This window comes from Manduca sexta, chromosome 28, assembly GCF_014839805.1.
Source record: "Manduca sexta isolate Smith_Timp_Sample1 chromosome 28, JHU_Msex_v1.0, whole genome shotgun sequence".
NCBI lineage: Eukaryota > Metazoa > Arthropoda > Insecta > Lepidoptera > Sphingidae > Manduca > Manduca sexta.
Genome location: NC_051142.1, coordinates 19,584,331 through 19,608,344, shown reverse-complemented (window position 1 = coordinate 19,608,344; position 24,014 = coordinate 19,584,331). Strand labels below are relative to the sequence as shown.

The 24,014-nt window shown below is 35.7% G+C and overlaps 2 protein-coding genes across 6 annotated transcripts in view; both read right to left on the bottom strand.

The window, feature by feature from the left end:
- LOC115453552 overlaps positions 1–14,858 on the bottom strand; it is a 140,745-nt gene extending 125,887 nt beyond the window's left edge. The window contains exon 1 of the mRNA XM_037444384.1: positions 14,343–14,858. The gene's annotated coding sequence lies outside the window, so the exon portion shown is untranslated. The remainder of the gene's footprint in view (positions 1–14,342) is intronic.
- Positions 14,859–21,895: 7,037 nt separating this feature from the next.
- Positions 21,896–24,014, bottom strand: part of LOC115446363 (acetyl-CoA carboxylase) — a 71,531-nt gene continuing 69,412 nt past the window's right edge. For all 5 annotated transcript variants that reach the window (XM_030172988.2, XM_030172990.2, XM_037444832.1 and 2 more), the window contains one exon: positions 21,896–23,744. In XM_030172988.2, the coding sequence (XP_030028848.1) occupies positions 23,682–23,744 (63 nt within the window). In that variant the 3' untranslated portion in view covers positions 21,896–23,681. The remainder of the gene's footprint in view (positions 23,745–24,014) is intronic.

The window sequence follows — 24,014 nt, the reverse complement described above, 5'->3', positions numbered from 1 at the left end:
AACGCTCCAACGCCCATCTTCATGGCGGACAAAGCACCCATAATCTTTATGATGAGTGTTCGTGACCAACACTGACCACTCGCTAACACTTGTTTTCCGTTTTTTATAAAAGAAAACACGTACAAACAAACAGCCGAAATCATTACGCCCGGGCCGACGTCTGTCACACAAATGATTTATGTTGGCGGCCATTTTGTTTTTTTTACCGACGCCCTCTCGACTTAGCGGCTCCTTTCATCCACCGAGCTATGAAAGTTATTTGACTTATTAAAGTGATTTTAATTTATTTAGCTACGAGTATCAATGTTATAGGATCTCTGATACATTTAGAGGGGGATAGTCAAGAGCGTAGAATTACCTAGACGCAGATTCCTGTAATATTATTGAGCATAGGATCGGGAAATATTTTGCCATTGTTTTGTTTGATACTCAAATGACGAAAAACAATTTGAAGTGCTTTATGTGTATTTCTTTTACACGTTATAGAATCTAAACGGCTTTAACATAATTATGAGGTGTTAAAATTTTGGTTGTGATGCAGAAATGCACGTATGTTTTTTCATTATTTTATTAAGGACTTAGCAAAGTGCTTCACTGCCTCTAGTTTTGTGATGGCATTACTATCATTTTCAAATAAAATGCTCTACCTAATAGTGTAGGAGACAATACCCACGTCTGAAGTAAATAGTTATACAATCAGCCCACTTAAGGCCGAAATTAAACGACCTTGATCGATATCCGCAGTGGCGCGAACCGATCGCGAGATCATTTCTCTCAGAATAGTTAGCAATACTCCAATATTAATTTAATTAGATCGACAGATAGTCACATAATTATCAATTTCAATCAGTACGTTTTCTTTTATTGTTTTGAATGATGAGACGAGCTTGTCGTTCGCCTGATGGTAAGCGATACGACCGCTCATAAACAGTAGAAACACCATCCAACACCTTGAACTACAAAGTATTTGTTATTCCACTGCGCTCGCTATCCTGAGAAATGAGACGTTAAGTCTTTAACGTCCAGTAGTTACACTGGCTACAATGTCCTTCAAACCGGAAAACTATACACTGCTGGTGGCAGAAATACACATTGCGGAGGTACCTACCCAGGCGGACTCTCACGTACGAGACTTAAAAATATAACGAGTGATCTAAAAAAGTTAATACTTCAAAGCAACTTAATAGTAACATATTTAACGCCTTGCTCAATAGATGTTAAGGAAATATGAAAACGTCACCACAGCGATATTTAACAAGCCATATTCTTAACTCGGGGCGGCACCGACGCGTTTGAAGTGTGACACGGTTAATACGACCGAGTTCCGGGAACAACCGCACATTGGTCCAGGGCGGATGTGTCTAGAGTTAAATGTTTCGGGAGAATCTTTGCGTCTGGGGTTCGATGTTTTTGTAAAAAAGAGTATAGAATTACTGTACTGTTTGTCACTTAAAATGACAAGGAAATCGGCATACATACAAATTTGCAAATGAATTTATTCACTGAACAAAAATACGGAGAAATCAGTAATCACTAATTGCAATTATGGAATTGACTAGTTTAATAGCGATAAATCTAGGAATTGCAGTCAGAAGTTACGAGATACCGCGCTCATATTTAAGTTGAGGGTCCAAACCACTCAACGAAATTTCAAAATAAAGTTATACGGTTTACCTGATTTTTTGTAATTTAATTACACTTCATAAACACAAGCCATACAGGACTTAATACCATAGCCATTCTTTCTTAATCAACCTTGGACGGTGCAGAGATAATCAGAGACAGCTGTAACCATAAAAAAAACATTGGCGGCTTCCTGGACAGAGAATCTTTACCCATCATTAGACCTCTATCGCCTAGAAATTCATCCTTGCGCACAAGCATGAGACAAAATAAAACCAGACATTTTTACAAAACACTGATTCCACACAACCCCACAGCATTATAAGGGCATCAATCAATGAAGATAACAATACACAGAAAAATGTTCACTTGTCAAGAGCTATCAACTATCAATGGCTGTGACGAATTCGATCAAGTTTTTAACATCGGGGACTATTCATAGTTTAATCGTGCACAATTTACTTGTTTTTTTTTATCCTAGCACTTCACGATTATAATATTTATTCATTACTATGCGTTGCTCGCGGCTTCGCTCGCGTGAAAAGCTTTTTCCGCTACTAAAGTCTATTAATGTATTAAAAAAGTTTTTTTTTAAGTAAATTATTGGGATAAAAAGAACCCTTTGTGTTAATCCTAAACAGTCTGCCTGCGTACGAAATTTCATCAAAATCCGTTTAGTTGTTTCTGCGTTTACTGCTAACACACATACAAACATCTAAATATTTTCACAAACTTTCGCCTTTATATTAATAAGATAAGATAAAATTTAATTTGATAAAATCCATACAGATAAACCAAGCCCCTGATTCACAGGCTATTTTTCCTGGAAAAGAAAACAGGAGTTTTCCTTGAAGGGTCGCGGTCGGAGCCGCAGCAAAACCTATTTATAAATATGATGGGCAACGATTACCGAAACCACGGCGTGACCTCGTGACCTTTTTACTTTTTTTAAACGACGCAAGCGGAAAAAATCTTGCTACCGCTCAACGCGGCTCGAGTGAGCCAGTGTTGGGACACCGACTGTGATTTATTATCGATGTTGCGAAGGTTTACTACTTTTTGTGTTGCACTACTTACATTTTTATTCAAAGATAATAGCAGTATGATAATATGAGTTATAATCACTTGCTATTTACGTGATAGCAAAATGATATATAACTTTTGAAATACTTTAGAGAGAAAACAATAAAACGAAACCGCATAATTTTTAAAGAAAATATTTTTGAAGTGTTAAAATTTTTCTCTTAAAGGACCAATTTATGATAGACACTTTTGGTGACTTTCAACGTTGGTGACGTTACAAAAATTAACAAAACATCCTAAATTTCGTATTATATTTATTTCCGCATTTTCTTACGATCCGATTCCAAACTTTGTCTCTTCGTATCGTATATCGACATCGACGCTGTTGAACAAGTCCCAACCCTACTCATTCACCTGTATAATTTGAAGGGTCCTCGACTGCAGCGCACTCCAAAAGCGACCCCTTTACCGTGTCTCCGGGTTCCATTCTTTCAACCCTTACACGGCGTTTAGGCTCAAAACTGCACTGGTACGGGTAAATTTCTGATATTCATAACTACTATTTTGTATAGCATTGGTTGGAGTTGAATTTCGAATATTTTACTATGAAAAGGCAAATGTTTTCAGGTCATACAACTAACATCTTGGTTCAATTATGGATTTTTTTTAAAATATTTATTTAAGGAGCTTGGTCGTTATTTCGCGCCTATGTCGCTCCGAATTATAGGATTGAGTTATATATTTTTTTTATTCGAAAAACAAATGTGAGACTGCTGTTATGAACTCAGACATGGCTATAGGCATATCTATTATTACATCATGGCTCAGAAATATGTTAAGCGTAAACATTATTGCCTTCACCTATATCCTTTGGGAACAAGGATATATAAACTTATATTTCTTATATTATATTCTATAAGTTCAGATTGCGAAAGCGACTTATCACCGATATTGTTAAGGGATTCTGGATTTATACGGATCGAAGACCTGGTGAGAGGTTACCATCACTGCAGCAAGACTTGGAAAGTTACTAATACGATTGGTTGGATTACCATCATGGTTTGTGAAGTTTACGCATTTATTAAAGAAAATAAATAATTAAGGGTTTCATAGCATTTTTTCTTCATTTCCAGTTCCGACGTAACCATCACTACGAGATGGGTTACTAATAAGCATCCATTTTTTTCTACCAGGGCAAAGTGACTTCGCCTGTTTTAATTAAAACTAGCTGACCCGACAGACGTTGTCCTGTCTCAACTATGTATGCACGCGCGCATTCTGGCGATCGGTGACAGTTATTTCAAACCACTGACAGTTATGTAAAATTAATATTGTCGTTAAGTTTTCTTAAATTTTCTAATTTTCCGCGCATTTTCTTGATTTTTTTCTTTTATAAGAACCTTCTCCTGACAATAACAAACACAACAACAAAAAAAATTGTGAAATCGCTTCAGCCGTTCACGCGTGATGGCGTGACCAAGGGAAATAGGGATTCATTTTTATATATATACATAGATGAAGCCTAAGTAAGGAAGATCTCAATCAGTATAGTATATTCTATCTCTTGATGATCGACACAATGCCAGCCACCCTAACTGCTTCTGAACGTTCCACTCCTTCGCCTACTTCACCATACACCTTCGCCCGCGCTCCTCGAGGTGGAGTCCGAACTGGAGACATTTACTTGACATTAACTTTCCCCCAGTATTCAGATCAGTTAAAACCTCTCGTTTACCAAAAAGGTTAATTGGTATTGATAGTTTATTTATGACTTTCTTTCAGTCTGTGTACGGATTGCATAATATTTTTTTTAAAAAAATATTTACACTAAATTACAATAGTTGCACAATAATAGCATCTGCAAAACCATAGAGGTTTATACTAGAGCTTATAAGAGCTATTGAAATAGGAACTTCGTAACGAGAAATAGAGTCTAAAATTCGCAATCTTGAATAAGTGAAGTATTAAAGTTTGTGATGTGAATTTTTGTTTAAATTTTTGTAAGAAATAACACTATGGAATTCTATTCTCAAAGAGTTAACAATGTTTTCTTTCTGTTCCATGGTAATAACCGAGCTACGTACTATTTATTTATGATAACTTAAATAATAAATAAAGACAATTTTACCGAATTTATTTTCAATTCGTCATCGATATCAAACCAAGAACCTCACAGATCCCACAACGCTACCACTGCACCAGATATACGCAACAAACAGGCCGTCATTCATAACTTATAAATTACACATTTCACTCAAACATTCAATTCACCAAGCCCACAATAAAAACATAAAACTGCGCACATCTCTTACCTAATTACGTTTAATAAAGTCATCCGTCTCTTTCTAACCGGTATAATTCTTCGCTTCCCGTTCCGTTCTAGAGATAAAATTTAATCGCCCGAAATCCGTGCGTGGCGCATTCGCCTCTCGGCTCATATTGTGCATCGTAAAGCCGATATGATGTCTATAAAAATATCGTAACATACAACCAGCAGTGGTGCAAGTAGACTGGATTTTCTCGCATCACTGCTTTTGTGAAGACTTCGGTTCTGCGTTTATGGAGGATTGCCTGGGTAGATGGATTTCTAGCAGTTCATAATCAATTGTAGCCAGTTTGCTGGTGGTAGGGTATATTTTATATCCACCTGGATAGCGACCACCTTACACAAGGTGTTAAAACTCGCCACAGTGGCCTACGTAAGTGTCGCGTTCCGGGATCAACCTGTGTATATCCAGTTCTAACAGACCGGCATAATAATATAAGTTTAATTGTTTTTAAAAGCATTAAGTTAATCTATCAATATTTTTAAATTTCATTCATGTATTGGTGCACAACGGTTGGTGATCAATAAAAAAAAAATAATGTCGACTGCCAAGGGATATTATTTCTCGTTATCGACATTCAATTGTACCCCACTCACCTAACATCAGGTGCGGTTGACTCTACCATGCAAGTAAAAAAACATCTGAGTTCCTTCTGCTTGAAGTAGCAGTGTACAAGCGAGTATTGTACGAATTCGAAATTAAGGGCAATTATTGCTCATTATAAGACGTAAAACGCCGGTGGTAAGGACAATTCAATAATATTGTCTGCATCTGCATTTAATTTTCGTAGCTGAAATTTCTGGAGGGCATTGGTACTTTATAAGAACAAGTGCATAATTCTTATTCTTCCTTATCTATATTAAACGTGAGGTCGACGCCAAATATCAATTTCTTTAAAGCCTTCCCAACATTCCTTGACGCCTTCCTAACATCAATCCTTTTTGCAGGTCCAGGCTAAAATCAAGACCCACACGGAGTAGCCAAACTTAGGAATCTAACTCAAGAGAGGTCCGTTCACAGCTTTATACACGCTCCCACAAAATCAGAGACGAGACAAGTTGCAGTTCTAGCAGTTGTGAAAAAGGTCAGTTGTCGACATGATTCTCTATCAGTCACTGAACCCAGATGTCACCGTATAAAATTTATCAAACCAAAATCTTCAAGAGAAAATTTAAAAGAAAAACACGTAAATCTGATAAGTGTGCTGAGTTATGAACCCACAGACTGACGTTTATACTAGTAAAATGGGTAACGGTACTTTAAGAACCTAATATTTTGTTGTTTGCCAAGATCAGAACGAAAAATACCACACATACTCACGCCTTTCATTAGGGGTAGGAGCCTATCGCCCTATGGGGCATATTCTGGAGTCCGGACTGACAATTGATGCTAAGTAGAATACCCAATATTACTTTGCCCGACACGGGCATCGAACCCGATACTTCAACACTGCAGTCGTACCGTAATACACCATCAAGGCAGTCCGCCAGTAGTATTATTACAGACATAATATTATTATTACTTATCTTGGTTATATGCCTTTTCTAACTTACATGTGTATTATTTGTCAATAAAAATCGCTAGGTATTGGTTAAGAAAAACATCATGAGGAAACATTAAATAAGTAAGAACTCTCTTTAAGAATTTCAAACGTATATTCCGTAAGTCTATGACTAGGACAGTGCGGTTAATTAAGGCATTTAAAACCCTTTCTAGCATAAATGGTACTAATACAGAACAAGTATTATAGTTAGGCATTATCTTTCCTGCTAAATAGCTAATAGTTTATGCCACACAAAAAAGGACTCAATATTCTCCGCCATTTTTAAGAATTAAGTACTTTGTGGTGCTGACTTCTAAAAACGTGGTTTGTGCGTTTAGCAACCTCACTGTCGTAAGGAAACACAACAAACAGTTTTCACACAGTTTTTTTCCTATACAGTGTCCGACGTACACAAAAATGAGTTTGCTACAGCTTCAAGATTTCTTTTTATTTTAGTTGAAAATACTTAATTACTCTAGACCATAGTCAAGTGTCTTTTAAGTATAACGTCGATTAACAAGAAACACTGTGTCCCTCTGCGGTCGCCAGAATATCCTGACCCGACTGACTGCGGAAGGCGACTTCATAGAATAGACCACTATCAGTACAAATTTCGCCCAAAGCATCACAAGCAAAGCTCGCAAACCTTGGATCCAATATCGCCAGCATACGCCCAAAAACTAGGCCGAACGTATAAAATACGGATGTGCGACAATAAGGTTTCGCGTCATAAATTTAATCGTAAACTATATGCTCCATAAAGATTTTATACGGCTTTTAATTCACGCACACGGCTATTTATGGGAGGGGGTGGGGGAAGCGTTGAGAGACACTAGCTATTGTTATGTGAACGTTTACGCACTAAACTATACGTGTACTCAATGATGTGCAAGCCGCTCGCTTGATAGTAGGGGAATACTGGTCAGAAACAATAAGAAAACCACCTGAATATTCAATTACAAAAAGCTGCGTTTCATTACACTGTTTAATCTCATAATGCCCAGTATTCTGACTACTATGTCCTTCAAACCGAAACACAACTGCCTACAACATTTATGGCGGCAAAAATAAAAAGTGCCATGGTGCCTACACCCGGACCCTCGCATACGGAAGACCTAGCATACTGCTTCCAGATCTATTGTTTTAAACTATAATATAAAACCGGCATGATTACCTCCGAGAATATTAATGTCTAGAGATGAAAAACAATGTCAATTGTAATGTCATCACTTTTATCAATATTTATTGATATTATTTAGGTTATCATACTTTCTTTGTTCATATCGATGCTCCTTGTGTTTTAGAGTCGAATATGAGTTTCTTCTTCATTTTTATATAATACCGATCAGATGATGCTTTCTACTGTAATCTATACTGTACGCAGGCACGGTAAAACATAAATGAAAAAACAAAACAAATCTTTATCCATTTTACAATGATCTCTGCCATTTATTTTATCGTACTTCTGATTTTTAAAAAGGACATAGTGTTTATTTCTAGTACTTTCAACTGAATATCATACAATTAAATCAGGCCGCCCATTCGCTAATCGCTACAACTCTGCCCTTCATCCCAAGTTGTAACAAACAAGGCTCAAACAGCGCTCCACTTACTTGAAATTAAATTTTAAATTGCGGGTAGTTTTGTACAGTGGTGCAAGAATTGTGCACTAATTGTACGGTGAGCTATTGAGCCAAATTGCCACTATTATCTAGGGTTAGGTTTCTCAAAGTGTACGCCTCGCCCCGCGCGCCTGTAGGCTACACAGATCCTGGGGAAGGAGTGTTAGACGCATGATATAGTCAGAACAAATGTATTTTGTGTATTTCTATGGTTTGAAATTATTGGATTTGATGGATTTCGTGAAAAAACGTGATTGAAACTGAGCAAAACAGCAAATGAAAAAATGATTGATAGGAATCCCTTTGGAATTGTATCAGACTTTCAATTCTTTAACGTAGAAATATCAAAGTTATTCTATGATTCTGTGATAGAAATTATCTGAAAACATTAAAGATAAATTAAGTTCTTTGATTCCAACGCAGCCGAAAAGTTCAACCTGTCATATTCTGGAATTGGTTCTTTAATCCATATTATATCTGGACTACGACACTTAGAACGTGCTGGATATTAGGTTTAAAAATATACCTCATATTGAGTACATTACCAAACCAAATAGGTAATAGTTTCTGATCCCTTGTAAGACGGGCGTGTCGGGATATTAAGTCTTTTAGATAGATAAGAATCGAATTCCTCTAATCTATTACTTTAAAAACTAATATAAAGATATTGTTTTAACTACATTTTATGATATTGTTTTTTTTTCCAAATGAGTCGAGTTGGTATATTTAATTATCGACATGGGTGTAGAATTAGTGTCTCACATAGGGTGAGGTTCCGCTATTTGATTCGTAATTCGTCCCGTCCCCCCCATATGATGTTTTTTTTTTCCCAAATGGGTCGAAAACTAGGTATATAATTCTAAATATGAGAAGTGGGTTGGTAGGATAGGAAAGGTAGGGGCGAGTAGGGTCCGCTATTGGATACGTTGCCCACTCGCCCCCACTTTGAGCTAGTTACAGTTTTGAATGAATATGATCGTTTTGAATACGTATTCAGACAACTTTATAGGAGCGTCTGGGGTTAAAGTTTGGGAACCGCTGTATACGTACGGTGCAGAGACGGGTTAAGGAGTCCTTTGAAACAATGGCTCCTGACGTTTATTAACTCCTCAAACATTGAGTTGTTTAGAAAGGTCGCTGAACATTATTATTTATTAAAATCAATTGCCAGCTCGTTTGGATTGGTACCACTAAAATACAAACGGACTTGATATGACAGCTTTCTTGATGTTATGATGGACTCAGACCTATTCTGTCCCCTATTCGGAATTTCCATTACTTAATTACATTTTAACGTCTAACATTCGCGTAAACATAAGAAATCATTATTTCCATTACTTGTCAAGTTTCTACAACGCCAACAATTACTGCAACCGGCTCTGATGGTAAAAGACACACAGATTTCTAACTATTGACAGACAGGATCATGGATTCGTTGCAAAGCCTTAAGGAGCGGGGAATGATAGTTTGATAATTTGCAAAAGGGTGAATTGAGATAGAGGAGAGTATGAAGCCTTGGACAGTCACTAACCGTATGAAATACAACAGCTATATTATACAGGGTCATTATGACATTGCGTTAACTAAATGAAACCACATACTCGTCTCTACCTTTGCTGACGTTGTGCCAAAAATCATCCATTAATAACGAATTTTTTCACCAAAATTCTGGTTGTAGTTTTCTGATTTTTTTATCATTTTGTAGTTTAATGCGAATATGGAGTGTGCGTGAGTGTATTTCTGACTGAAAGTATGATGTTGCCGCTGCGACGAATTCTCTTAGAGTTGTTAGTAGTAGTGGCATTAGGGCACGAAAATTAAAGTTACATAAAACATAAATACATACATAACATCACGCATTTTATCCCCGAAGGGGTATGCAGAGGCGCAACTAGGGCACCCACTTTTCGCCAAGTATGTTCCGTCCCATGATGTGATAGGGGGCGAGCCCATCGCCATATCGGGCACAAATTCCAGACTCCGGGCTGATACTGAGCAGAAAAACCCAAATATCACTTTGCCCGACCCGGGATTCGAACCCAGGACCTCAGAGCGCTATTGTACCGGACATGCAATACAACTACGCCACCGAGGCAGTCAGTAAAGTTACTTTTTATTAATATTTATTTTGTTTAAAACTATCACTTTTTATTTTACAGCTACGGCTCAAGTAACTTGCTGTTAAGTGTTATAACCAAGTAGATAAGTACCTAGTTACATATTTTAGTAACACAGTGTGAAAATGAGCCTATATACGAGTATCTGTATTGGTATATGTACATCAACATTAAGTTCGCGCTGGTGTAACCCTAGCTCATCACTAGCCCATAGTAGCAAAAATAGGAAATTCAAAAACCGAAAATAGTGCAACCCGATTCGAACCACCACCCGTACGTCTAGTAACAGTACACCTCGCACTAATGCGTTCCACGTATTGACGATTTTGGATTTTACATTCGATATTCGAGTAATGTTACTGTTTAGAATACATTTACAAATTTGATCCTGAATGTAACTATTTTTTTCATAAGTCTTCGTACGGGATTCCAAGTAGTTGCTACCGAAGTACTGTTTATGCCGCTAAGCATCACCCTTTAAGGGTTATTTCGAAGACTTTGCAACCGTCATGGTCAAGGGGCACTGACGACCGATCTACGCAGATTGAGACCAGTGTCTCGTGTCAGTGTCAATGACCACTACTCTGGTAATCGATAACTCAGTAAGTCAGAGATGGTGGTTCAGTTCTATCACTCTACTTGTAGTTCTTACTGCTGTTTATCAAACAAAAAATGCATTTCTAATTTACGTAGATGAAGGAACCTACATCGATAGGAAGAAAGTTCTTTTTACGTACATTCCAGATCAGTAATGAAAATTACCCGCCTCTGGCTTACTGCCCACTAGATTACCACGGCAGTATATAATTTCAAACACGTGACCACACTTCCCTACATGGTACAATGCAATCCAATATAAAAGACTATCAGACGTGAATATTCGGATGATCGTCGGAATTACTTCGGTTACGAAAGCCGGTAGAGCGGTTCTAAAAGGTCGCCGACCTCTCAGGACTCCAGTGAAACCTAATCCAATGCTTTTAAAACCCGTTTCAATGTTAGAACAGGTCCCAGATGTATGCACTCGGCTACCAGTTTCTAGACTTAATTATTACTATCATAATCGGCTTAGTATGGTTACGTATAATATTAATACCAGCCCTGAATTATATAATGTTCTGTTGAGTACGGGTTCCCTGTATTATTGAGAGGGTTTCGCCCTTAGTCCCACGATGGCCTTCGAAATCCTTATGGAATTCTAAGGAATATAGGTTTCCTCACGATGTTTTCCTTCACCGTTAAAGCGTACGATAATTGATAAGCAATACAAGTTACTTCGAAGTCAGAGGTTGATTGGATTTTGAACCTGCAGACATTCGTCTCAGTTGTTCTTACCATTCCTAACTAGGCTACAATGTACTTAAATATGTATGATGTCAGCAAGTTATATATTTCGCCATTTCACGATGTTTTTTCTGCTTGCACTCCTGTTAGTAATCTCTAATTGTGCAGTCTCTTGTATATAATATGGTACCACTTTGATTCCGACCTTTATTCGCCGTAATACTGAAGGTGCATATAAACGTTGCCGCCATGTGATAGTTGACATCATCCAAAGCATCGTAAAATACGAACGTAAGCGTAATGCTCTCGACAATTTATAAATAATCGAGACGGTATGGAAAATAACGAATTATACAATTTTTCCACTACATGATTGTATTCTATGTATCATTACAAAATTTATAAAGCGTGGTTTTGTTGTCAATTGTGAGCAATAAGGAATATAAAAAATATTTGGTAAAATCTTAATTAAATGTTGCGAATTGCACTGATGCCCTCATCATAGCCAGGCAAATGTTAAACACAATATCACATAGTTGTGTATACATAAACAATCCACTATTTGATTTTAATCTTGTATTATCAACTAGTTTAGTGGTACTAATAAAAAAACAAATAAAAAAAATTATAAGCCCCAACCATACACCATTGTCTTAAACTTCTGACAGAATCTACATAACATGAATGTGTCAGGTCCATTGCTTGTACTATTTTTCTCTAATCCAGGAATCCTGATTCAGATATCCTGAAAATCCTAATCTATCTTCATTAGAGACATAATGAAAAACTTGGCATGCAATTCTGGAAAAAATGGCTAAAGATTAGGACATCTACATTTGTCCCATAACAATTTTGCTATTATAAATATGTAGATATTTAGATGGGTTTGGTGTATCCTATAGATGACTAAACAGATTTGTATTAAATTACACACAACAGCCCAAGTTTTGAATGTATGCATGACCTACTAAAGCATGATAGTTACAATATAATGAATGCCTCTTTCGGGGCTTGTCTGTTCTTTAAATGGTGCTGATAGTGTGGAATAATTTTCTTAAGGTTTTACAAATATGGTAATTTCTTTTAAGGTACACATAATATTAACAAGCTAAAAGTAAGCCTATAATGATTGTATTAAAGCTAAAAGCAGCAAATCTAATTTATATAATTTCTATTAAAAAATTGTAATACTGGACTTGGTTTGTGAAATTCATAAATACAGAAAATAGTTCTAAATAGTAGATATAACTTAACTCTTTAATGGTTATATAATCAAGTTTTTTGGGAATTGATAATAAATATAAGTAATACCTGTATTAACATCACACAGATATTGTTTTCACTCAGGGATTAGAGAATGTTTGCTGTGACCAGACACAATTAACAAAAAATGTTCTAGCCTACATATGTATTTACTATGAGAGATCAAGCTATGATTGAAAGGTATTAGCATATATTTTTAGTAGTGACAGGAAAAGTGACTTGTTTTGTGACATACTGGTGTAGAGGCCAGGGTAATCACCTCAGGGGTGAAAACTGGGAAGCAGAGGACAGGGTAAAAACGGCAAATACTTAATATATTTATTTTAAGGGGAAGGTAATAATTATGACACTAGGTCCATCTTTACATTACTTTAGATAATATGTGAAAAATAATCAGGGGTTCCTAACCCATTTAGGAGGTACAACTACTTGCAATTACGGGCGGTCTTATTGAAAGACAGCTTTAATAGCCATATACATAACTAATAGACTTATTGACTGATTTGGCTATACAAAGCATCAAAATTCTCCTTCGATAAGAATGCCCCTAATTCCAAAAGATGTTTTTACACCCATACACATAATAAGGCCTGCTAACTATAGTTGATTTTAATAACTTATACAATAGAGGTTGATTAGGTCTTGAAGTATGTAAATTATCAAAACCAGAGTTTATAAAGCAATAATCATATCTTAAATACCTTCACATTTTTATAAATCCATGATCTATTCTTTCCATAAGCAATAATGCCTAATATACAAAAGTCTAATGTCTTGTCTATTGTTCTAAAACAGCTGTGTGTTGCCAAAAAAAATTGTCTTCAATTTATAATATAAAGGAATAAACTTTTATACACATATCTACTGATATTTTAATTATGTTTATTATTTGGATGTAAAATAGAGGTTTTTTAGACTATTCTGCTGCTACCAAGTATGTTTACATTTTGTTAATTTTAAATTTTAAAAAACAAAATCAAGAATTATAAAAAACAATAGATGTATATCTACCTCTTTGTAAGTATTTAAAAAAACAATAGACCTTTCAAGATGTCTGAGGTAACCAACATTTTTATCTTTATGAAAATTACATTAGGATAATAAATCAATCTGACTATTAATTCTTTCTTCATAAATCTTGATTGTTTATAGCCTAAAGATTATTTAGAGTTATTAAAAAAAACATAATGCATTTGACTTGGCTAAATTACTATAAATATCATCACAAAGCATTATGTTTTCAATACTATTGCCTCAATAAAAAGCAATAATGTCAAGTACTGTATAATGTAAACAATATTATTATAAGAAAAGCTAATAACGTCAATATTCTGGTAGATTTGATAAAAACAATAATCTAGAACAACAAAGAAATGAAGATAGGGATTATGTAAACGTTTCGCCAAATATTTTTATTGTGTATGCCTATTTATACTGTATAATAATATTAACAACGAAAAAATTGTGCAATTTTTTTTTGATAACACAGATAAGGTCGTAGAAATTTAATAAATAATAAAAAACACTTTTGTTTACTAACCTGACGATGTTACCAATGGCACAATTTTATAACGTAACTTATTCGTAACCATCACTCAAAACACTTGAACAAAACATAGAGAACCACGTCTGTCTAATATTACGGTACACCGGCCGTTCTCACCGACCTTACGAGACCGTGGGATAAATATGCATTTTTTATTAACTTATATCGATTATTAGCGGACCTCTGGCCGAATGAGATCCACACGACATACGATGGGATATCTCACTTATCAGCCTGTATAGTATAACCGATGAGCACCTTAGTAATTTCATTAATAACATATAAAAATCGATTTCACAGTTCACAACTCAAACATAGGTTTGCGGCCCTCGTGTTTAATACATTATTTTTTTTATCATACAACACTACTAACACGTTATATTTACACCAGGTTTTTGTGGTTGTGAACATAAATGTATACTGTATTGAGTGATTATTCTCATATTCCAATTATACAAAGGTTAAAAACATTTTTTGCGATGACTGCATGCACGACCCGAGCCACGCACGCTCGCGATGAAACTAAACTCATCATAGATGTCGCGTTACAGCAGCCATCATGGAAAATGGCGGACGACATTAGCCGTCAAAAAACTGTAAGAGATTTTTAATTCTATCACAAAGAAAATAAAGCTTAAATTACTAAAAACTTTCACTGCCCCTCTCCGCAATTCGATCGTATAATACGACTTAATAGAAAAGTCTCAAATGGTGTCGCGGTTGATTGCAACGCGAGTCCTTCTCGTATGTGCGCATTAAAAAATTAATGTTTTTTGTCCCTTTTTTTCTCGTCGCGATTTCGAACAAATATTTTATTGTGGATGCGCTTGCGCGAATGTTGTCCAATTAACGTTTGGTTGTACGTGCGAATATGAACTTTAAAACTTCGGGTCAAGGTGTAGGAATATGAGATTTATTGCATCACAAAAATTGTTTACGAGGTGTCCTAGTTGAAATGCAGGTAGACAAACGTTTAGGGAATCTACCTGGTTACCGCTGATAACTATTGTTATATCGAGTCAGAAAAGTTTTTAACGATCGGTTATACTTTTAGCATTCATCCTTATTAGACCCAGAGATGTTTTGTCATCTCTAGAAATTATGATAAATTTAAATCAAAACAGTCTTCGTGTCTATAGAATAATTTATTCAGTTAAGGTTAAAATATGTAGTCTTCCAAAATGTTTCCTTCGATCAAATCCTTACTAAGTTACTACCTTCTCCAGTATCTATATAACAGAACGTACTTGTTTTATTAAACAACTTCCTATTATCAAAATTTTACCAGTCGTTCCAGATTAATGTGTTGTAACAAAAAGAAAATACAAATGAAATGTTTTATTTGTATTCGTTTTTTTAGATAAATCGACCTTAGATACAAAGTTTTATGTTTAAAAACGATTTAGGAGCCTCGTTCAGCCTATAAAATTTATGGACAGAGATATTTGCGATTTCTGAGTTCTGACCTTATAAGTAATTTAATCTTAGATGACCCCGTAGTCTATTAATTTTTATAAGTGACAATCGATTGGCATCAAAAAAGAGTTTTTAAATTACCCATTATTCCGCTGACTGTATCAACTTTTTTCGAACTCTGTACATACACATCTTAATATAGGTATTTAAACACGGACCGCTTCCTAAGTAAATTTTCTTATAGCTTTAAGTTAGCATATAAGCCTTTACTGTCCATCCATCAATTCACTTGTAGGTACAGATTCGGACTAAGGATCAAATCCTGCGACAAAAATTAAAACGCCTTCTGTCAATGGAGTTGGTGAGAGTTTAGAGTGGGGACACTTTTTGGATCTGAGTGATACTGGCCCTAACTCCCACTGAACAATGCATTATTATAAATATTTTTAAAAAATTGCGCTGATTGTCTGTGAAACAATGGTAATGTCCGTGTTGGTTTTATATCATTCTCACTTCTATGATCTTTTCCATTAGTTCTTACTATCGTTTTGACAGACACCTTAAGCATAAAATATCTCAAAAATGACTTCCAATGATTTTACAGTAGGCTTAAGAATCAAAGGAATGCATAGACGGCCCGCGGCGATTTACTAGTTTCTTTATATTTACATTGCAACAACGTTGCCAGCCCTTAAATATTTTCAGCTAACAATATATAATTACTACTTATAAACTTACTTGTATTTAATTGTCGGTTGGTATCGATTTTAGGTTATTTTATGACATGACATGGTAATCATAATTTTGCGTATAAATTCAGTAACTCAATATCAAAACGACTCTGTATACATACACACATACATAAAGTATTATATGCATTACCCTTCCTCGTTTCACCGTAGTCGGTTAAAGATTTTAAGAAACATAGAAGTAAGTCCGATATCTGGCAACCCTACAGTAACATTTGCCCGAGGCAAAAAATTTTAGCTTCCTTCCGCGATTAAAAGAAAAAACAGTTTCAAGGAATATTGTTTTGCGTGTCGGACATATTTCGAAAGTTATTGAAAGTGTCTGCGGTAAAAGAAGTCAAAAACAGTCCGCCATCTTTCCGACTCGCTTCGTAAAGCCAATTTGACTATTCTATGTTGAAGAACAATTTGGCTCATGTGGTTGTTATTGGTATTTAATATTTAAATAAAATCTTTTCAAAGTTAATTAACGTATTCGACAAAGTTAAGTTATCTTAAATCGATTAATCTATATCTATCTATCTATACTTATAATAAATCTGTAGAGAGGTCAATTCTGTACATGAAATATATTTCCAAAATAATAACTATCAGGGGGTGATTAGGGATCGATAATGATGCCAAAAATGCAATTAGTAAAATTTTTGTCTGTCTGTCTGTCTGTCTGTCTGTATAACCGTTATAGAAACAAAAACTACGCGACGGATTTTAACGAAACTTGGTACAATTATTTTCCATACTCCTGTGCTGGTTATAGTATACTTTTCATCACGCTACAATTAATAGGAGCAGAGCAGTGAAGGGTAATGTTGGGAAAACGGGAGAAGTTACTCCATTTTTTAAGCTTCCGTCGCGTGTGCAACCTTAATGGTTGAAGCTACATAGAAATCATGTATGACGGAAATGTTCTCCTTAAAATTATGTAAAAAATATGCCACGACAGCATATGTCTATCTTTTATGGTTGACTCACAATAACACGTGTAACTCCCGATAGCTTAGCAGTTCGAAGCTTTCTCATTATATTTGTTTACTCTTACGTTTATAACACTCTCAGTCATCCCTAATTAAAAAGTTAACATTATTAAATCTATACTTCTATATACTATTATATAAAGCTGAAAAGTTTGTTTGTTTGTTTGTTTGAACGCGCTAATCTCAGGAACTACCAGTCCAAACTGAAAAATTATTTTTGCGTTGGATAGCCCTTTATTCGTGGATTGCTATAGGCTATATATCATCACGCTATACCCAATAGGAGCGGAGCAGTAATGGCTAATCTCTGGAACTACCGGTCCAAACTGAAAAATTCTTTTTGCGTTGGATAGCCCTTTGTTCGTGGAGTGCTCTAAGTTATATATCATCACGCTATGACCAATAGGAGCGGAGCAGTAATGGCTAATCTTAGGAACTACCAGTTTGAACTGAAAAATTCGTTTTGTGTTAGATAGCCCTTTATTTGTGGGGTGCTATAGGCTGTATATCATCACGCTATGACCAATAGGAGCGGAGCAGTAATGAAACATGTTGCAAATACGGGGACAATTTATTAGTTTTGAGAGCTTCCGTTGCGTGCGCTGCGTAAACGGTTAAAGTTATGCAAAAATTATGTATGACGGGATTATTCCTCTTAAAAAGTTCTAAAAAAATATATTATAAAACAAAGTCCCCCGCTGCATCCGTTTGCCTGAACGTCTTAAACTCAAAAACTACCCAACGTATTAAGATAAAATTTGGTATGGAGACAGTTTGAGACCCTGGGAAGAACATAGGCTCCCGGGAAACTACTACTTTTATAATGGAAAAATTTAGCCTGAAAAACTTTATAACGCGGGCGGAGCCGCGAGCAAAAGCTAGTTAATAATAAATTTTGACGCTAGAGGCAAATATTTCTGCCCGAAAGAAGTATGTGAATAGTACGTAAGCAGCGATAGATACGGCTGAGTGCTCACCTCGCAGAACAATGAATTAAAAATAACTCCGCGGTACTGTACTGAACCTCATATCCCGACATTTTTTTTTCGTAAGGTCCCTACATTCAATAACTTGACGTAAGTTAGGTTTTCTGGCCACACAGGTATTTCGAGTAAACGCTTTAGGCGCTCGAATCCATCCTGAGGTAAAAAATTGTCAAATCTCTTAATACCAGAGATTCAACTATAGATTATAAGTTTCATAGGTAATACACACAAATTTAACTTTTCGTCTTCTACTTAAACCAGTGGATCAGTGTATGAATTTTTATATAACTTTTCTTAAAGCTCACAGCTATTGCTTTCCGACAGCGGGTGAATTTCTGACCTTACCCAAAACGGATTAATCTTCTATCGCCACAGGGTTAATGCGTGATGTTGGTTTATTACCAATAGTGAAAAACACGCGCAGCGTCGCGGACAAAACAAATAACAGTGTAAACCAATGTTTCTTTTATATGGAATAATAAAAGTTCAATTAAATGTGTCTGTTATATCTAGCTGTGCCCACACCGTCTTAGATCTATTTCAGCTTGTTATACCCTACACTATTCCCTAACATAATCTCTTCGTAACACAAATCACAAGCGACTTGCGTTGCGCGTATTCAGGAAAGGACCATTTCTTAGAAAATATTTTAGTATGTAACTATAGATAGATGAATATAGAATACAGAGACCTTAGTACATAGTCCCCCCCCCCCCCCCGAGGCAATTCTTGTGCGCTTAGTCTTCACACAGAATGCACGCCCATGCACGGGGGGACATTCGTCGCGACCCTAGACACACAGTGAATGTGTGTATACCTCATGGTTGCAGTTACAGATAGGGGTCTAAGAGGGACTCTTGAATATTTAATCTCCTCCTCACTCCGCCCATCCTCATACTTCCTCTTCCTTCCCCTTCTCCTTCTTTCCTCCCCTATTTTTCCTCTTCCTCTCTTCCTCCAGGGCCCCGCAGTCGCTAAGACGAGGGGAACCAGTAAACCGTTCGCAGGTTTCCCTCGGTGTTGACTGCGGGGTCTGTACTTAAAAAAAAAAGTACTTAGTACCTACCTTCATACATGGTACATATCGACGCTTCAAAGGCAATCATATCTAACTGACAAATAATAAACTTTTGAATGGAGCGATTTAAAGTTTTGATTTTAATAAGAAAAAACATGAAAATGAAACTATTTAAGTATGTACTTTACAAAATATAGTCTAATAATATAAACATTGTCCTAGAGCTACAAAACCTAGATCAAATTAAACACAATAAAATCTGGCGTTTCCAAATCTATTATACTAATATAGGATAAAGCTGAAGAGTTTGTTGATTGAACGCGGTAATCTGAGGAACTAGTAAACCTCTTTTGAAATTTTTTCACTAACAGAAATAGCTACATTACTCCTGAATGCTTTTTTTTATTCCTGGAAAATATAAAACAAAACTTTTATCCTGAAAAACCTTTTCCACGCGGGCGAAGTCGCAAGCAAATATACATGTATAAAAATCATTTTCGGTATATTTATCTCTCTGATATGGATGTCTTTTAAGAAGCGATACATAACTTTACGTCTTTTTCACTTTTCAGAGGTAGGCAGAGATGTAACTCATCCACATTTCGCCAACCTTGTTAGGCCCATGTTATGGGAGGCGAGCCTATTAAGGCCTCGGGTGTGATTCTCGTCCAACAACATGAGATTTTAATTGCGCATTTTTTGGGCATTTAAATATTTGTGTTACTTACATAATAATTTTATTCATATTCGGGCTTCAAGCACGAGGGAAGTTGTGCGTAAGTACAGTCATCCTCAAAAGTAGCTAAACAAATTTAAAACTTCAAATTGCCTATACACTTTTGTGTTCTTAGCAATTTTCATTTACTAAAAACGGGATTTAATTTAAGTACAGAAAGTAAATTCAACTAAACTTATTATGTATAGAGGATTTGAAGTTTTCCATTTGTTGAGATACTTTTGTGGCTGACTGTACATAATAAATACCATAGCTTCAAGTAAGAAAACAAATCGTAACCGACATACTGCAGCGACATCTAGTTTAATTTGAAATACTAATCACGCAGAATATTTCATAAGAACACAACGTGTGAAAGAGTTTTTAAGAATCTCCGCTAGATGGAACTGATAAAGTACGAATGACTACGAAAATAAAAAATCTCGACATGTGATAAAATATGAAACCAATTTCTTTTACTGACAACGTTAAATTCAAAATGAAGAAGTAAGAGTGGACCCCACAAAGCAGGTTTTTATTTCCTTGGTCAGGTTATATATTTTTGAACACCTATGAGATCATCATGATTTGAAAGATCTTTCCCGGAATAAAAATTTGCCTATTTAAAAAACAAAAGTTAGAAGTTTTTTTCCAAGATTACGGATCATTAAAATAAATCACACACGTTTAGAATTCAATAAATAATTTATCGGGTAAATCTATACCTGGAAGCTCCAATATAAATCCAATATAAAATTAAACAAATCAAATGGTGTCAAATTCTCCTACTAAAGTACCTAAGTACTTACATTCCATGTTTATGTAAAAAATAGAAAAAATAATAAGCGTTATAAAAACATATTTTGGCCAGCATGCTGGCCACAGTGCCTTTCAATAAAAATATCGCTATCAATAATAATGGGCTGTAAACCATATTTAATATTTTTTGTTATATAAAAATATATACATATAAACTGTGTATCTATAGGCCTGGAAAGTTTAATTTTTTATACATACTGTAGCTCTTATGTCGGTGTTGTGCCGTCATCTTTGGTTCGTTCACGGTCCTCATATAGAAGTTTTTCATGTAATTAAGGCCGAAGCATCGTTTAGCTTCCACCTGATATTATTTCGGCGCAATAAATTCTCTGATGGAGAACAATAGAAATCTTCCACTATTTTACAAACTGCTAGAAATAGTAAAACGGTTGGGAGTTGTTATTAGCATAATGAACTAGTATTTTTATGTGGATAATAATATTTGAACCTCCTTTGTTTTTTGAGTAATAATGGCATCAACACAAGTGTAATCACTTAGGACAGTATAAATGAACCGATATCACCTTTGAATATCTTAAATAGATATTTATTCAACCATTTATTATATATAAACAAAGTTTAAATTGCTGTCATCAGAGTTGGTGTTGTTATACTAACAAACGTCATGTGCGATTGTTTATAGATAGTGAAGATTTTAAGATGCCGACTTTGACAGCGTCTTACTGGACAACCCAACCCAACTCAGCGAAAGGGGCGGAACTGGGTCCATCTATTCATATGTCCCATAGTAAACTACTTATGAAATTAACATGTACCATATCCTACTTAACTGCCAGCAACATCTTAACACCAGAAACACTCACCATCTTTAGCTAATCACATGCATTATCGCGTAATAAAACGCTCATGTAGCAACGTATATTTTATTTAATCAATATTTACAAACAATAAACAAACCTTTTACGCGTTATATCACAAACTTTTACAGCATACGGAAAACAGTTTTAATCCATTTAGAATCACCTCTATTCTAAACTTTACATGTCACTCCCTTAAAACTAAGTGACCTAACACAAAATTTATATACATAAAATAAAAAAAAAAAAATTCCAAAACATGCTCTATAACCCTATGAGAAAAAAAATTATAACATTTATTGCCTTTTATATTGTTTTAAAAACTTTATATTTGTTTCCCACAAATCTTCGTTTTCGAGTTAGGTCACCTAGTCCTAAGCGATACAACATGTTTATGTAAATCTTAGATAAATCATAACACATCAATTTGTTACATAGGGCCTTACTAATGATCGTTGTATACGTTTGCCATAATTAAACAATGTCTGTCTCGCTCCCATTGACGTTGAAAGTGACGTAGTGAGACAAAACGCTTGGCGTCGACTAGTTTTACCGAGTTAAGTAAAATAGAATCGCATAATTCGTTAACCATTTATTTACTATGAAATTGTATCCTTAGAAAAGTGCCAAACCGAATTACAGTGTTTACGTAATAAATATGATCGGTTCGCTACGATTCTGATGTATTGTACGCCAGACGGCAGACGTATACAAGATAATTTAGTAATACGTACACTGGAGGCGCAGGTGCGTACGCGCGCAGACACTTACGGCTCCGACGCCACGTACGCTGTATAGCGACGCTGTTATCCGCACTGCTTCGTGTCGGTCATCATTGCTATATATCTGTCTCGCTCGCTCGCAGTAGGACACAAAACCACACTTAGGGCCGTGCCGCTCGCAATTTGTGTCCGCAGCGACGAGTGAGCGAGACAGATGTATGTAAGAATAAGAATGGGTCGACATAAAGCAGTGCGTACCTGCGTAGCCAGTGTACGTGACGAGACCCTTACCAACTTATACCATACCAATTGAAAAAACCTACAATTCTAATTCTGGAATTGTCACCGGTAAATGGTTATAATGCCGCCATAAGGTAAAAGGACGTTTCAACATACATTTTTATACGTAGAAAAAATATGTTGGATACAGCTTTTTTCTTTATAACACCAGAAAAGGTTCACCCCTATAACATGGGACCTAGCATACCTGGCGGAATGTGGCGGTTACACCTCTGCCTACCCAGGGAAAGGGAAAAATGGGCTATAGTATGTATAAAAAAAATCTGAACACATTATGTACTCTGTTATTGCTAATGCTTTTAGTTTGATTGATAGGATAAACATAATTTTAAAATAGATACTCAAACCCCGACTAGGAGCTTGGCAATTTAAATAATTTGTTTATATAATAAAAATAATAAATAACCATTGATTGAGCTGGTATATAAAAAATGATATTTTTTGTAAAACACGGCAGCGAGACTGCTTACAGACCTATATAACCTAATTGAAGCTGCACTTCGCGCGAAATCATATTAATGTACATTCAGAATTCGCCTAAAATTGCCATACTTTGAACAAAACATAATATTTAAACCCACAGCCGAGAATGATGTCTAAAAACTAAACTAAAAATAAATAAACATGTATTTTATAATTATCACGAATCAGAAGCGTCGCCAACGGGGCAGGAGGGAGAGGAGAGGCGCGGATACTGAGAGGTGATTCATTACCTCCTACATTTATAAATTTGTTAAATTAAACCCTCCCCGCCACCAACCTACTCTTAACCACGCTTATGTCATGAAAAATGCTAATGTTGGAGATTTTATCTTCCTATTCCAAGTCGAGGGCAGACAGTTTCCTTATGAATTCCGCTCGTTGGGATGGGGTGAGTTCCTGCAAAAATAAATAAAAGTTATTTTATATTACCAGCAAACCTTTGTGCGTGTGATAGAGCATTCGGTAGATTTGGAGAACTTCATAGTCAATTGACTATTGGGCGTATATAAAATATTTATTAATTTATACACAAGGGAATATCGGGTAACATATAAGAGGGTTGGATCGATGCATATTGGGATACTCTCTCGATCTCCTTTAGTAAGACATTTGATGATTTTACACGTTGTAAGCTAAGCCTCAAGACACGAGTAAATATATTTATAC